The following is a 16,715-nucleotide window of genomic DNA, read 5'->3' on the forward strand; positions in this document are numbered from 1 at the left end:
CTCTCTCTTTCTCTTTCTCTCCCAAAAAAATCACGGTTAGTAATATACAGGTAACAGGCACGTAACATCCATATGCTGTATATATAAATAAATATATTTGACTACCAGCAAGACACCGGAGCACTCTATAATCTCCGTTTACCGTCTTTGCCCGTGAATGACACCGGCTGTGGAGGTGGAGAGACAATTTCTACCAGGGAATTCGCTCCGCGCTGTGTCATAGACCGTGATAACAGTGTCGTATCGACACCATTCAAATGGTTTTGGATTCCCTGTCCTCTCCTCTATCCGGACACATTTGAATTGTTATCCTAACCCACGGTAAACCGAAGTTATTAACCCGCAAAGGGCACCGTGTTTGTCCGTGAATAACACGGCACACAATGATACTACAGTTCATAAAGCAGACAAGTGAAGGCAGTGGTTTTAAGGGTTCAAAAAACATGACTTTATTATGTGTACATAGCTTCCTCTCTCTCTTTCTCTTTCTCTCCAAAAAAATCACGGTTAGTAATATACCACATGCCGAGGGAAAGGCATACGATAGCTTCAAGTTCCTCCATGTCGCTGTTGTTGTGGCTGTGTTGTGTCTCGTGAAAATATACGTCACCACCATGGCGCGCTGTTATGACGCGTAACTCCGCCTACTATCGCCTACTCCTCCTACTAGTTCCTGGTCTGTTGTGTATAGTGAAAAACCAGAACTGTTCAAAAGCGCGCCGAAGCGTGCCGACCCGAAGCGAGCCGACCCGAACCGGGCCGCTGATGGAAAAGCGCCATTACATTGCCAAAGCATGTGAAGTGTGAAGATAAAAAACTAAAAGAATGTAATGTACATACATGTACATACTAGAATAAATAAATAGATTACATACTAGATTACAAATAGATTACATACTAGAATAAATAAATGAAATAAAACTTATTTCAATTCTTATGGTGGTTTTAGCCCATTTGATGTCCTTTTTCTATTCCAGCAGCTAACAAATCTTGCTGCTGTGTTTGCACATTGCTGTACCTCACCCAGCAGATATGGTAGCCTTTCGACATTGGTCAAGTCCTCAAAGTCTCCCTGGATGTTTGTGATCAGTGGGAAGTATGTGTCCCTGATGTCCTTGTACAGCTGGCAGGTAGTTAAGAAGTGCAGCTCTGTTTCCACCTGGTTTTGTGTGCAGTGTGCCAGGTCTGCCTTTCTCGATGGCCAGGTTGTGTTCACTGAGTCTGTACATAGTCAAGGATTTCCTTAGCTTTGGGTCTGTCACAGTACTCGGGTATTCTGCCACTGTGTATTTTCTGTTTAGGGCCAAATAGAATTCCAATTTGCTCTGGTTTTTGGTTGATTCTTGCCAATGTGTCAGGTAATTTTCTTTTTGTGTTCTTGTAATTTGGTTTAGTCTAATAGGTGGCTCTGCTTGTGACTGTGATAGGGCTTTCACACCGGCAGTTCCGAACGCCGGTTCGCGTTCGCGTTCGGAAACCTCCGAACGTTGGCGCTGTCTGGCGAACGAGCCCGCGTTCATACCAGTGTATCGTTCACCAGACAGCGCCAACGTTCGGAGGTTTCCGAATGCGAACCGGCGTTCGGAACTGCCGGTGTGTAAGCCCTATGTGAGTCCCAGAACCATCTGGCTGAGGGGGCATCTCCCTAGAGTCTCTCTGTGGGTAAGGGTTAGGGTTCATCTCCCTAGAGTCTCTCTGTGGGTAAGGGCTTTGTTGTGGAGAGTGTCAGGGTGACTTTCTTTTAGGTGGTTGTACAATTTAAACGCTCTCTTTTGAATTTTTATAATTAGTGGGTATCGTCCTAATTCTGCTCTGCATGCGTTATTTGGTGTTTTACGTTGGATACGAGGAATGGATTTGCAGAACTCTGCATGCAGAGTCTCAATTTGGTGTTTGTCCCATTTCGTAAAATCTTGGTTGGCAGGTGGACCCCAGTCTCTCTGTCTCTCTCTCTCTCTCTCTCTCTCTCTCTCTCTCTCTCTCTCTCTCTCTCTCTCTCTCTCTCTCTCTCTCTGTCTCTCTCTCTCTCTGTCTGTCTCTCTCTCTCTCTAACTCTCTCTCTCTCTCTCTAACTCTCTGTCTGTCTGTCTGTCTCTCTCTCTCTCTTTCTTTCTAACTCTCTCTGTCTCTCTCTCTAACTCTAACTCTAACTCTCTCTCTCTGTCTCTCTCATTTCAATTTCAAAGGGCTTTATTGGCATGGGAAACATACATTTACATTGCCAAAGCATGTGAAGTGTGAAGATAAAAAACAAAAACAAAAAGAATGTAATGTACGTACATGTACTGTACATACTAGAATAAATAAATAGATTACATACTAGATTACAAATAAATAGATTACAAATAGATGACATACTAGAATAAATAAATGAAATAAAACTTGTTTAAATTCTTATGGTGGTTTTAGCCCATTTGATTGCCTTTTTCTATCACAGCAGCTAACAAATCTTGCTGCTGTGTTTGCACATTGCTGTACCTCACCCAGCAGATATGGTAGCCTTTCGACATTGGTCAAGTCCTCAAAGTCTCCCTGGATGTTGGTGATCAGTGGGAAGTATGTGTCCCTGATGTCCTTGTACAGCTGGCAGGTAGTTAAGAAGTACAGCTCTGTTTCCACCTGGTTTTGTGTGCAGTGGGTGCACAGTCTGTCTGGTCTGGGGAGCCAGGTCTGCCTGTGGCGGCCTTTCTCGATGGCCAGGTTGTGTTCACTGAGTCTGTACATAGTCAAGGATTTCCTTAGCTTTGGGTCTGTCACAGTACTCAGGTATTCTGCCACTGTGTATTTTCTGTTTAGGGCCAAATAGCATTCCAATTTGCTCTGGTTTTTGGTTGATTATTGCCAATGTGTCAGGTAATTTTCTTTTTGTTTTCTTATAATTTGGTTTAGTCTAATAGGTGGCTCTGCTTGTGACTGTGAGAGTCCCAGAACTAGCTGGCTGAGGAGGCATCTCCCTAGAGTCTCTCTGTGGGTAAGGGCTTTGTTGTGGAGCGTGTCAGGGTGACTTTCTTTTAGGTGGTTGTAAAATTTAAACGCTCTCTTTTGAATTTTTATAATTAGTGGGTATCGTCCTAATTCTGCTCTGCATGCGTTATTTGGTGTTTTACGTTGGATACGAAGAATGGATTTGCAGAACTCTGCATGCAGTCTCAATTTGGTGTTTGTCCCATTTTGCAAAATCTTGGTTGGCAGGTGGACCCCAGACCTCGCAACCATAGAGGGTAATGGGTTCTATAACGGAGTCCAATAATTTGAGCCAGATTTGAATAGGGATGTCTAACTTGATGTTCCTTTTGATGGCGTAAAAAGCCCTCCTTGCCTTATCTCTCAGGTCGTTCACAGCTTTGTTGAAGCTACCTGTGGTGCTGATGTTTAGGCCGAGGTAGGTATAATTCTTTGTATGTTCTAGGGCAATTGTATCTAGGAAGAATTTGAATTTGTGGTGCTGGAGGCTGGATCTTTTTGGGAAAATCATAATTTTCGTCTTAGTGAGATTCACTGTCAAGGCCCAGGTCTGGGAGAATTGGTATAGAAGGTCGAGGTGCTGTTGGAGCCCTTCTTTGGTTGGGGACAGCAGCACCAGGTCATCAGCAAACAGTAGACATTTGACTTCGGGCTGTCCCAAACGACTATTTTTCTAATGATTAATCTAGCGATTATTTTTTCGATTAGTCTAACGACTAATTTAACTTATTTTTTTTTACTGTTCGATAAAAAAAAAAATACAAAAAAAGTATTATCATGTGTAGGCCCCTTAATTTCCACCTCACTGCTATGTTTAGCCAACTTGAATGCCAACATGGCCATTTAGAAGTCTGTCCATCACCACAACACATAGCTAGCTAGTAGCTACATAGCTAGCTAACGTTACTCTCGCTGCTATGTTATGATTAGCTAAATTGATGCTAACGTAGCATGCGAGCTACGAGCTAGATAACGTACAGTAGGTGCGAGCACCACAATGACAATAGGCTACCGTAGCTAGCCAGCTACATAGCTAACGTTACTAACACCAGAAGACAAGACATACAAACTGTGGTGAGCTACATTGCTTGTGTAACATTAGCTAGTAGCTATCCATTTTTCACTCATACACGGCCGGAAAAGTGAACAGAAATACAACGGTGACTTACGGTGGTGCTATCTTGCGGCTGTCTTCACAAAGAGCTCCAGGATGCTTTCGCTTGAGGTGCTCGTTCATTGCAGACGTACTGCTGTGATAGGCCATTTCATTTTTGCTTATTTTTTTTTGCTTATTTAATTTAAAATTTACGACGCACATTACGCAAGTCGACGTATTGACGTAGTCGATTACGTCGATGAATCGTAACAGCCCTAGACTAGGGGGATGCCAGGTGCTGCAGACTGCTCTAATGTTTTTGCCAAACTGTTGATATAGATGTTGAAGAGGGTTGGACTCAAGCTGCATCCCTGTCTAACCCCCCGGCTTTGGGAAAAGAAGTCTGTGTGGTTTTTGCCAATCTTAACAGCACACTTGTTGTTAGTGTACATTGACTTTATGATGTCGTAGGTTTTTCATCCAACACCATTTTCCAACAGTGTGAATAGCAGACCTTTGTGCCAAATTGAATCAAAGGCTTTTTTGAAATCTACGAAGCAGGCGAATAGTTTGCTTTTGTTTTTGTTTATTTGGTTGTCAATTAGGGTGCTGAGGGTGAATATATGGTCTGTTGTACGATACTTCGGTAAAAAACCAATTTGGGATTTGCTTAGGACATTGTTTACAGTGAGGTAATGTACGTAGGAGTCTGTGGTTGATGATCATACAGAGGATTTTCTCAAGGTTGCTGTTGACACAGATCCCATGGTAGTTATTTGGATCAGATTTATCTCCACTTTTGTGGAGCGGCGTTATCAATCCTTGGTTCCAAATATTGGGGAAGATCCCAGAGCTAAGGACAATGTTGAAGAGTTTTAATATAGCCAATTGGAATTTGGCTATTTTAGCATTTCATTTAGGATGCCATCGACTCCACAGGCCTTCTTGGTTTCGAGTGAATTTATTTTGTCCTGTACGGTACTTCCTTTAGTGTAATTGGAGAGTCTAGCGGGTTCTGGTAGTCTTTTATGGCTGACTCTAAACTTCGTAGTTTATCTTGTATGTGTCTTTGCTGTTTATTTTTCTCTATTGGACCAAAGAGATTGGAGAAGTGATTTACCCATATATCTCCATTTTGGATGGGTAGATCCTCATGTTTTTGTTTATTTAGAGTGTTCCATTTTTCCCTGTCTCTCTCTCTAACTCTCTCTCTCTAACTCTCTCTCTCTCTCTCTCTCAAATCTGCTCTCTCTCTCTCTCTCTAACTTACTCTCTCTCAAGTCTGCTCTCTCTCGTAACTCTCTCTCTCTAACTCTAACTCTCTCTCTCTCTCTCCAACTCTCTCTCTCTCTAACTCTATCTCTCTAACTCTCTCTCTCTCTAACTCTCTCTCTCTCCAACTCGCTCTCTCTCTCTAACTCTCTCTCTTTCTCCTTCTCCTTTCCCCCTCTGCCTTGTTTTCCTATCAGTTTCCTATCAGTCTCTTTCTCTCCATTTGTTCCCGTCTCTCCCTGTCCCTCTCTTGCAATGACTCGCCGCTGACGCGTTTGTCCAAAACGACTGACGTTGCAGTGAGTGCATACGTTTTTCAGTATATATGGTCCCAGCGGGAATCGAACCCACAACCTAAGCGTTGTTGGCGCCATTCTGCAACGTGTGCATTATTATTATTATTATTATTATTATTATTATTATTATTATTATTGTTATTCTCTACCACCTGAGCCACAGAGAACCACTTCTAACCCCCCCCCCCCCCCCCTCGCTATTTCAGTCATCGCGCCTCCTAAAACCATTCTGGACGACCCCACAACTACCCTCTTCCAGGTAAGCTCTCTCTCTCTCTCTCTCTGTCTGTCGGTCTCTCTCTATCTCTATCTCTCTCTCTCTCTCTCTCTCTCTCTCTCTCTCTCTCTCTGTCTGTCTGTCTGTCTGTATGTCTGTCTGTCTGTCTCTATCTCTCTCTGTCTGTCTGTCTCTCTATCTCTCTCTCTCTCTCTGTCTGTCTCTCTCATAGATGCATAATGTATTATCCCTTGTTTATCAGGGGTGTATAAGGTGTACTCACAACCCCAATAACAACAACAACAAATAATTCTGTCCTTCAGTTAAAAACAAAACGCATCTTGAATGGTCACACAGGGATACTGATGTGCTTGAGGGCTGCGTGTGTGTGTGTGTGTGTGTGTGTGTGTGTGTGTGTGTGTGTGTGTGTGTGTGTGTTTCCGTGCCTGCTTAAGGGTAAAATAGTCTCATCTGACTTTTTTTTTATTTTTTAAATACACACATTTGCAGCTCTAACCACCTCTCTCTCTCTGCTGTTCAAAGAGAATTCTCCCTCCAGAAGGGAAAACTTCTCATTTTCATCCTCTTCCTTTCCAGCCCCCCTCCTCTTTCTGCCTCAATCTCTCTCTCTTTCCCTCCTCTATCTCTCCCTGTTCTTCGTCTATCTCCTCCCCACCTCGCCTGTCCTTAGCAAGGCCTGCTTTGATCACACACACACACACACACACACACACACACACACACTCATACACACTCATCATCTCTCCCTGACACACACACACACACACTCATCATCTCCTCTCCTGACACACACACACTTGCAGATGTTCCATCCATCCATTCCATCAACTAAATACCCTGAAAAGGAGCTGTCTATCAGTTGAGACGTTATCCTCTCCTTCTACCCTTTCTCTGCCCACCTGACGAGGGAGAGGGAGGGAGAGAGAGAGGGAGAGAGGGAGAGAGAGAGAGAGAGAGAGAGACAGACATTCTCAGCAAGCTGCCATGCAAGGCGCTGGCCCGCTCGTTGGGAGCAATTTGGGGTTCAATGTCTTGCCCAAGGACACCTCGACACGTGGACAGCTGGGGATCGAACCGCCGACCTTGCGATCGTTGGATGCCGGCTCTACCTCCTGAGCCACAGCCGCTGGTGACGGGGGGTTAAATATAGACTACAAGGTGGTCAACTAGGGGTTAAATATAGTACCACAAAGTGGTCAACTATCTAACGGTTGAAGGTGAGGCTCCAGCCTCCTTCTTTCTTATGGTGATGGAGAGAGGAGGCTAATGTTTTCTCACTGTCTCTCTCTCTCTCTCTCTCTCTCTCTCTCTCTGTCCTTCTCATGTGCCCCTTCCCTCTTTCTCTCTCTCTTTCTCTCTCTCTCTCTCTCTCTCTCTCTCCCCCCTTTCTCCCCTTTATCTAATCACTCTGTGTGATGTCACACGCCTGCACGCACACGCGCCTCCCTCCCCCCCTTTTGTGCCGTGTCACGGAAGGAATGTTTCTCATCCCAGCAGTCCTTTGATACCAGGCCTCTCCTCCCTTTCATCCCCCTCCTGCCCTTGTCCCCCCCCCCCCTCTCAGGGCCATCAGGAGCTGATCTACCCAGGGGTGCCCCAAATCACACACACACACACACAGGCCCCAATCCCTTTCTCACCCCGCCCCCCCCCCCCCCCCTCTCCTCTCAGCCTCGTTCGAAGTTCTAGTGCCAAAGGGAGCGTTTAGTGTGGATGGATGGAATGCCTGTTATCCCCACTGAAACACATTGTTTCCTGTTCAAAGGCCTTTAATAATAGCAATTAAGACAGCTAGTCCAATAATAGTAACCAACAGGAGGGAGGGAGAGAGAGAAGAAGTGGGGAGGGAAGAGAGGGTGGAATTGGAGGTTTTGTGCATCTGTGCGTTTGTTTTTTTTGTTTTTAGTTTTACCTACCCTGCATCAAACTGGAGGAGAGCGAGGGTTGTTTTCCCCTGTCTGACCCAGATAGAGGGTACGGAGAAGACGCTAAGTCCTCAACCCAGTCTGTCTGAGTTGTTTTGCATCTGTGCGTCTGTGCGTGTGTGTGTGTGTAGACCGAGTAGAAGTTATGAAAGGCAAGAGAGCAGTGCCAAGTTTGTGAAACACCCTAATTATTATTCTTTTTTTTCTTCATTTTTTTACCTCTGCCAATTATTTTTTGAAGTGCAGCCTCCTCGTCCAATACTTCTCCGGTTATCGCTCAGGCATCTTGGCTACTGCTTCTTAGCATCTCCTGTATAAAAATAGATTGGAGCGGACAGGGGTTGAGTTTGGCCGGGTTTGAGGTGTCGGTTGGGATAAATTCAGATTCTTGAGTGTAGACTTTCATACAGAACAGTTATGGCAGGGCCAGGAGGAGTTGTTGCCACTTCTCGTGCAAGCTAGCCCCCATCGTTCACTGTCACCTACCAATGAAATCAGTCAACTATAATAACCACCACAACCAATAAAGGAAGGGGGTTCAGACTATTTTCAATGTTTAGGTGAAATATGGTTGTCCTCTTTGGCCAGCAGTGTAAAAGCGTCTCTGTTGTGAACAGACACTTCTAGACAGGAGTCAGACGCTACTTGGTTTAGCATTGTTGAAATGACAACATCTCCTCAGAGGAACTTAAAAACAACCTTTAGTTTGCGATTTACAACTTGAAAAGGATTGTTTGATGTGCAGTCTGTTGAAAATAAAACGATTAGTCTCTAGACTTCCGATCACCAGTCCAACTCACTATCCACTAGACCACCACTACCCCATTATGAAATTGAAAAAGGGGGATACATCTGAAATAAAATACACCCCCATTAAACTAAAAAGGCACACTGGTGAGGAAATCCAGGTGGTTGGAGTATCTTATGTAAAGTGGGTTATCAGGGTCTGAAGACAAAACTGCCTCACTTGGTTGTGAAAGGCTCAGCCATCAGGACTCCTGACACACTCACCAACCTGTTCTGGACTCTGGGAAACCCTGTTCTTAGTTACTATGTTTTGTGGTGAGAGGGTGGGTGGACAGACTAACTACTATGGAGAGAAAGAATAGATTCTCAGCTTTAATTCAATGGGGACTTTTCTGATTGGGTTCACCATTTAAAAAGGACAACATTTTTTAAACATGCTCTTTCAGGGCTCGAAATGTATTTGAAGAAAATCATATAATGTCCAAATAAAGCACTCGATGTACGACATCTTTTGCATGCAATAACTGCCTGAAGTCTGTGACCCATTGACCCCATCAGACGCTGGGTATATTCTCTGGTGATGCTCTGCCAGGCCTGTACTGTAACCATGGTGATGCTCTGCCAGACCTGTACTGTAACCATGGTGATGCTCTGCCAGACCTGTACTGTAACCATGGTGATGCTCTGCCCGGCCTGTACTGTAACCATGGTGATGCTCTGCCAGGCCTGTATTGCAGCCATCTTCAGCTGGTGTTTGCTTTGAGGTCTTTTTTACCCTAAAATACTATCAGGAAATGAAATGTTTGGGGTCATTGTCTTATTGTATGACGAAGCACCATCCAATGAATTTGGAGGCATTTCCTTGTACTCAAGCAGACCCAATGTTTCTGTCCACTTCAGAATGCATTCTGCTGCTGCCCCTAGCAGCTACTTCACAAATGACGACATGGTGTAAAACCTGTTGTGATTCATGTTGGGTCAAACCTGTTTAGAGGTTTATAAAGGTCTCTACGGCCCTGAAGGAATCAGGACTTCAGCCAGTAATCTGGCCCACCACCCCCAGGGTCACTGGGAGACGTTAGGTCAGATTAGATGATTAGCTTCTGTGGCTTCATCAGCCATGAGGGGTCTCCCCTGTGAGGAAAAAAAGGTCAAACACTTGATCAAATTTCAGGACCCTCCTTTCATGACTTTTCCTAGATACAGTATGTGCGTTCTATCACCCAGTATCCTTACATTTTCAACATCACATCAGGATAAGCTAATATAAAGCTATTTTGCTGTTTTTCTGTGTAGGAAGCAGGCTAATTTACAAGTGGCCAACTAGTGGCCGTTGTGTGTAAATAGCAGCTTAGCATTGTAAATAGTTTTTTGTTTTTTTTACCCCCAAGTAGGTAAAAAAGGCACGGCTGTCCTAGTGGTGAGGGGACACTAGACCTACAGTATGTATCAGGGGAGTTACCCATCCTCGAATCACCAGACCATATTAGAATGAGAAATTGGCTCGGACCGCTAACTGCCAGAAGCCTAATAAATAAAGTGGATTTCACCAACACGTGGGCTCAACAGGCAAACCCAGACATGTTTTGAGATCTTCTGGAACATGGCTAAACACGTCAGGGCCTGACAATGATGTGTCCTTGGCTATACCTTGGCTGTACCATATTTAGGACAGGGAGAAGGGAGGGGGGGAGCTGTGGCTATTTTTGTCAAATGCTCTTTTTACTGTTTCTGTTCTGCTGTCCTCCACTGTCCCAGATCAATATGAATGTTTAGTCCTAAGGCTGGAAATACCTCTAAGCTGTCTGTGGTGGGAGTGTATTACTGACCATCTTAGCTGAACTACTATCCTCATATGTACATTCTGAAGTAATAATAGGTGATCTGAACGTAGTTTTGGATGTGATTGGTGCACATCTCAGATCAAAGGGATTAGATTAAATTAGATTAGATTCAACTTTATTGTCATTGCAGAGTACAAGTATGTACAAGTACAAGAAATGCAGTTTAGCATCTAACCAGAAGTGCAAATAGATAGATAGACTGATATAAGAACGTGATATTAAAAACATGACAAAGATAGTGATAGTTAATCTCCAAACCAACACACCCTCATTCGAAGAACCCAGATAAATCCACCCTGTTCGACATCATATTGGCAAATAGCTAGGCCTTACAAATGTATAGCCAGGGATGTTTTTGCCCAAATTACATCAGCGAAGCCATTTGCCTGTATCAAAGAGATGGTAAATGGACTGCACTTATATAACGCCTTTATCCAAAGCGCTTTACAACGGCCCCTCATTCACCCATTCACACACACATTCACACACCAATGGCGGCAAGCTACCATGCAAGGCGCCGGCCCGCTCACTGGGAGCAATTTGGGGTTCAGTGTCTTGCCCAAGGACACTCCGACATGTGGCCAGCCGGGGCTCGACCGCCGATCTGCCAACCTTGCGATCATTAGACGGCGGCTCTACCTCCTGCGCAATCAACCTTCATTCCATGTTTTGCAAAGTCTCTGTTGTGTATTAACCAAGTTGATGTATTGATGATTTTCTATGGCTCTTTTATAGACATATTTGCAGCAGTTAACACTAGAACAGCCGTGCTTTTTTTAGCTACTAAAAGAGCCACCTCTTTACAATGCTCAAGCTGCTATTTACACACAAAGACCACTAGTTGGCCGCTTGTAAATTGCCGAAAAACTGCAAAAAAGCTTTATACTAGCTTATCCTGATGTGATTTTGAAAATGTAAGCATACTGGGTGGTAGAACGCACATATCTAGGAAAAGTTATGAAAGGAGGGTTCTGAAATTTGATCGAGTGGAAAGATATAAAAATGTTCTTTACTCACAGGGCTGTTCTAGTGTTAAATATATTCTGATGTGTTAGCTCCCTAAAAAGACTACCTGCTGAGTAGCGCTCTCTCTTTCTCCCTCCCCAGGCTAACCTGTTCCCTGCTGCTGTGGTGTACTTTGGCTCTGATATGAAGACAGGTTTGTCCTTTGAATGAATGAATGGATGAATTAATATTTTATGTCGAACATGATTTAAAATAATAAAAGAACAAATAACTAATATGAAAAGTACAGGCCTATCAATGTTGGAAAGAGAGTAGGATGAAGTCTAAGCTTATCCTGTCCTACCCCTATCCGTCACTCTCAAAGAGAACAATTATACTTAAATGATATAATCCAGTTAATTAATTCATACATTTCAGTATCAACAGTACTAATAGTTTTTCATTCTTGATATTGAAACAACACAAAATAAATAAATAAACATAATTTTCCATTCTTAATACTGAAACAACACAAAATAAACAAATAACAAACATCAGTATCCACAATGTAATACAAAAGAAAAAGACAAAGAAAACCACATCTTAGTATCCAGAAGATTAACAACCATCCCTTTCCTCATTTTGGTAGTTAACAAAAATCATTCCTTGAATCCTTTTTATATTTCTGCTTTCCTTCATATTTTCCTCTTGCTCATTCCACATCGTAACTCCGTAGAATGATATGCACCTGCTCCTGCGATGGGTGCGAGCATAACCCTTGTTAAAGTGAGTGGTTACCTCTGGAGAGTGGTTACCTCTCAAATGATATCCCTTATACCTCTCTATAAATATGTTTTGAATGTTACCTGGGAGTTCTTGAGTCTTTGCTTTATACATTAACTGCGCCAGTTTAAATTTGAATAAGTCCATGAGCTTTAAGGCATTTGACATTAGGAACAAGTTATTTGTGTGATCACGAAATCCGACCTCATGTACAATTCTCATAGCTTTTTTTGTAGTGTAATCAATGGTTTTAGAGTGTTTTTGTATGCATTCCCCCATACCTCCACTCAGTAACTCAAATATGGTAAGACAAGACAACAATATAGAGTACATCATCCTCTGTTCCTGAATATGTTTTGCCCTGCACAATACTGCAATACTTCTGGATACTTTGGATCGAACGTATCTTATATGAGATTTCCAACAGAATTTACTGTCTAATATTACTCCTAGAATAATCTCATATACTTGTTCAATATTGACGTTATCTATTGTTACTTGCACTTGTGTATCTATTTCGCGGTTTCCAAAGACCATCAGTTTGGTTTTGTCCACATTCAGTGAGAGTTTATTAATGTCAAACCATAGTTTTAATTTGGACAATTCAGTTGAAATAATCTCCAAGAGTTTGTTTAGATTATCTCCAGAACAGAAGATGTTGGTGTTGTCTGCAAAAATAATACATTTAAACATAGTTGATACCTTACAGATGTCATTTATGTACAAAATAAATAATAACGGGACAACACTGACCCCTGTGGGACTCCACAGGTAATGTCAAGGCATGATGAAGTATGATTGCCTATCTTAACAAACTGTTGTCTATTGGAAATGTAGCTTTTTAACCAGCTCAGTGCCACATCTCTCATCCCATATCTTTCCAATTTATACAGTAAGATGTTATGGTCAATGGTATCAAAGGCGTTTTTCAAATCTATGAATATTCCTACTGCATATTCCTTGTTGTCAATACAGTTAGTTATTTCTTCCGTCAGATCCATTAGTGCCATAGTTGTTGACGTTTCTAAGTATAAAACCACAATGCATCCTAAAGTTGGCAACAAGTTAATCCTTACCATGTTGTTTCTAAGTGAAATAGATTAGGTAATTAGAGGACTGTGAAATAAAACGCTGTGTGTGTGTGTGTGTGTGTGTGTCTCACAGATAGTTACTTACAGAGGGAGCTCCTGGACTCCAGTGTCTCGGCACTGCAGGCGGACGAGGCCATCGCTGGGTCAGTGTGTGTGTGTGTGTGTGTGTGTGTGTGTGTGTGTGCGCATGCAAGTATGCTCCTGTGAGTGAAGACAGTATGTCAAGTTCTCATCTTTATCTTAAAAAATGCTGGGTTAACACTTAGAAACACCAGAGAAAATAGTCAATATAATCACTAATGTCAAATACCATAAAAGGTTGGTAAACACTACACCATAAAACAGGTACCATGTATCAGTCTCCCCATGGTAGTGGGTTGTAGTTTGTCATGTATTCATTAACCTTACCAAATCAAATACATCCCCTTCTTTTTAGATTGTGTTGACAATACCTGATTAAATGTGTTATGTCAATGTCTAGTGTAAATCAATGTCAAGGGACAATATAAACATGAAAATTGGCTTTGGCATTATTGCCTGGCTAAACCATCCTGAATGTTATCGTCCACATACGTTTTTTATCATATGGACGTTTCGTCCACACGGAACTGCGTTCTGGGAGCCTGAATACGCTATTTTTTGAAACCGGGTCCCAGAGTGAACAAAACACCCTTGCATTTCCAAGTCATACGCATCTTTCCTGAACCGATGACGCCATAGCCCCACCTCTTCGTGTGATTGTTCATCGCACAAGTTTTGCGCATGCTCCATTCTTCTTCTCTGTTTTTGGTGTAATTTGTGGCAGCGCTACAGCATTTTCAGTGCTTTCAGTGGTTTGGACGCACATATTTCTTGAGACGACGTTTTTTCAAATGAATGGTTCTGTCTCCCTGGGGTTTGTGGCCTCAGTCTGGTTCTGCCATTTTGGAGCTTGACTGTGACCACGTCACACTGGAAGAGCTTTATGCCAAAATAAATCAAACAGCTACGGGATCGTCCCTAATCCGTCAGAGTATCAAAGCAAGTGCCGTGATCCACGCGTGGGGTCAAGTTTCTGAAAGGCAGCAGCGTTTAGCCTCCATCATTGCATGTGAGTTTAGCGTCTGTGTTGTCGCTCTGAGCATTGCCTCATTCCATTCTGCATTTCTATTGGTTGGTTAGTTGACGGAGGTCGTAGGTCGTAGCAGCATTCACATTGCGAGACGCTCACGGACGATCATCCAACATTTCTGACGCTGTCAGATATTTGTTGCAGGCTACCTTTGGTCACAAGACCGTAACATCAGTCATCTCTGAACCACACACACAGTACCACGTAGGACCACCGTTCTGGAGCCACCACCACAGATATACACGACTGGTGATCTTTCATCTGGGACAGCCCAAAATGGCAGTCTGAAGGGAGCTTTAGGAAGTCCACAGTGAGTCTGTAGTGAAGTGAAACTTTATTTTTATAGCGCCTTTCGTACATGAATGCAACTCGAAGCACTTTACAATAGAAACAATGATTGAAAACAAGATTACAGAGATGGGACACGAGACGAGCGAAAATGCGACCGCCTTCGACGGAGAGACCGAGAGTCTGTAGTGTTGAGCAACTGTGGAGCCATTACCTTTGGTGATCTTTTAACCCCCTGAGCCACTTCTCCTGTCCACTCGACAGAAGCACCCCTCTTCCCCCAGCGGTGTGTGTGTGTGTGTGTGTGTGTGTGTGTGTGTGTGTGTGTGTGTGTGTGTGTGTGCGCTGTGTGTGTGTGTGTGTGTGGTGTGTGTGTGTGTTTGCGTGCGTGCATGCATTTCTGTCCACATGAAAGGATGTTTGTATGTGGTAGTGACGTGTCTTCCTCTCTCTCTCTCAGCTGCATGCCCAGGTCCCCGGCCTCCTCCTCCTGCCCCTCTCTGGCCACGGAGAACGTCACCCTCCCTCCCCCAGGGCCCGACTCCCCCGAAGGGGCCAGGGGGGGCGTAGAGGACGACACACCCAGCCACGCCCCCAAACCTGTCAGGACAGAGCCCGGCAAGGTCCCTAAGTGGCTCAAACTCCCAGGTAAGGTGTGTGTGTGTTGTGTGGTGTGTGGTGTGTGTGTGTGTGTGTGTGTGTGTGTGTGTGGTAAATGGACTGGACTTATATTGCGCCTTTATCCAAAGCGTTTTACAACGGCCTCTCTTTCATCCATTCACACACCAATCACCATTTCAGTGAGAGGTGGCCGCTTCTGGTTGTCTGCCTCAACAGTGTCTGGTGTCTGTCTGTCTGCCTGTCTGTACTGTGGTGGAGTGTGTTATCCTGATGTGTGGCCCAGCAGACAACAGAACGTCAACTCATCCCTCACTCTCGCACACTCGCGTGCGCACACACACACACACACAGACACTCTCACACCACACTCAATCAAGAGTCCTGTCGATTTGCACATCTTATTGGAAGCGATGCCAAAAGTGCCAAAGCGTTTTGAGAAGAATGTGAGTTCAGGTGCCAATACCGTCCCAGTCTTCCATGATGTTTGCTCTCTGATATTCAAGGAAGCTTTGGAAAGCCTTTCTTCTCCACCCAACCTCTTCATGATAGACCAGGTGCCTCACTCATCAGAGACCTTTTCAGCAATACTGATGAAGGATTTCCTACTATGTTTTTACACTAGAACAGCCGTGCCTTTTTTACCTACTAAAAGAGCCGCCTCTTTACAATGCTCAAGCTGCTATTTACACACAATGACCACTAGTTGGCCGCTTGTAAATTAGCCTGCTTCCTACACAGAGAAACAGCAAAATAGCTTTATACTGTCTTATCCGGATGTGATGTTGAAAATGTAAGGATACTGGGTGGTAGAGCGCACATATCTAGGAAAATTCATGAAAGGAGGGTCCTGAAATTTGATCGAGTTAAAGATTTAACACTTTTCTTTACTCACATGGCTTTTTTTCATTGGTTCTGATTCTCTTCCTGTTTTCGCCACAGGTAAGAAATGAGGATGCTGTTGGTTATGGGAAGGACTACAGCTGCCGAGGGACAAAGTACAGAGTGGACTTCCTAGCACATCTATCCCTGAAAATATGAATTCCACCCACGGATTCACAATTATTAAGTATTTCAACCCATTGTGGATCTGGAGCAGACTTATTAGTTTTACAACAATTAAAACATGAAATGAATTATTAAATAAATACTAATATTTCCATAGGTGTGTTTTATTTCAATCATCAATGTTATAGGGTATTTTGTCTTTTGCTGTGTAACCGTGCATAGTGGGTACAATCTTTTATCATACATATTATTATTATTTTCTTAGCACATTGGCAAACATGTTTGCACCCCTGCACTTCTGTCAGATAATGCACCACTTCTCCCAGAAGATTGTTGCAATTACAAAAGCTTTGGTATTCACATGTTTATTTCTTTTGTTTGCATTGGAACAACACAAAAAAGCAGAGAAAAAATGCCAAATCTGATCATTCCACACCAGATACAATGATTGGCATTCAAATAATTGGCATTAGAAATTCTAATAAATAA

The 16,715-nt window shown here is 43.3% G+C and overlaps 1 protein-coding gene across 3 annotated transcripts in view; it reads left to right on the top strand.

The window, feature by feature from the left end:
- The window catches only part of aspscr1 (ASPSCR1 tether for SLC2A4, UBX domain containing), a gene marked incomplete at its 5' end in the record, with an annotated part of 95,243 nt that extends 78,930 nt beyond the window's left edge, over window positions 1–16,313 (top strand). For 2 of the 3 annotated variants that reach the window (XM_080524128.1, XM_080524129.1), the window contains 5 exons: window positions 5,835–5,887; window positions 11,490–11,541; window positions 13,275–13,344; window positions 15,061–15,248; window positions 16,161–16,313. In XM_080524128.1, coding sequence (XP_080380254.1) covers window positions 5,835–5,887; window positions 11,490–11,541; window positions 13,275–13,344; window positions 15,061–15,248; window positions 16,161–16,171 — 374 coding nt within the window. In that variant the 3' untranslated portion in view covers window positions 16,172–16,313. Of the gene's footprint in view, window positions 1–5,834; window positions 5,888–11,489; window positions 11,542–13,274; window positions 13,345–15,060; window positions 15,249–16,160 lie in introns of those variants that run through there. The other variant, XR_013937285.1, reaches the window with a different exon arrangement.
- Window positions 16,314–16,715: the final 402 nt, after the last annotated feature.

Source organism: Nansenia antarctica (assembly GCF_963989245.1).
Source record: "Nansenia antarctica genome assembly, chromosome: 2".
NCBI classification, from domain to species: Eukaryota; Metazoa; Chordata; class Actinopteri; order Argentiniformes; family Microstomatidae; genus Nansenia; species Nansenia antarctica.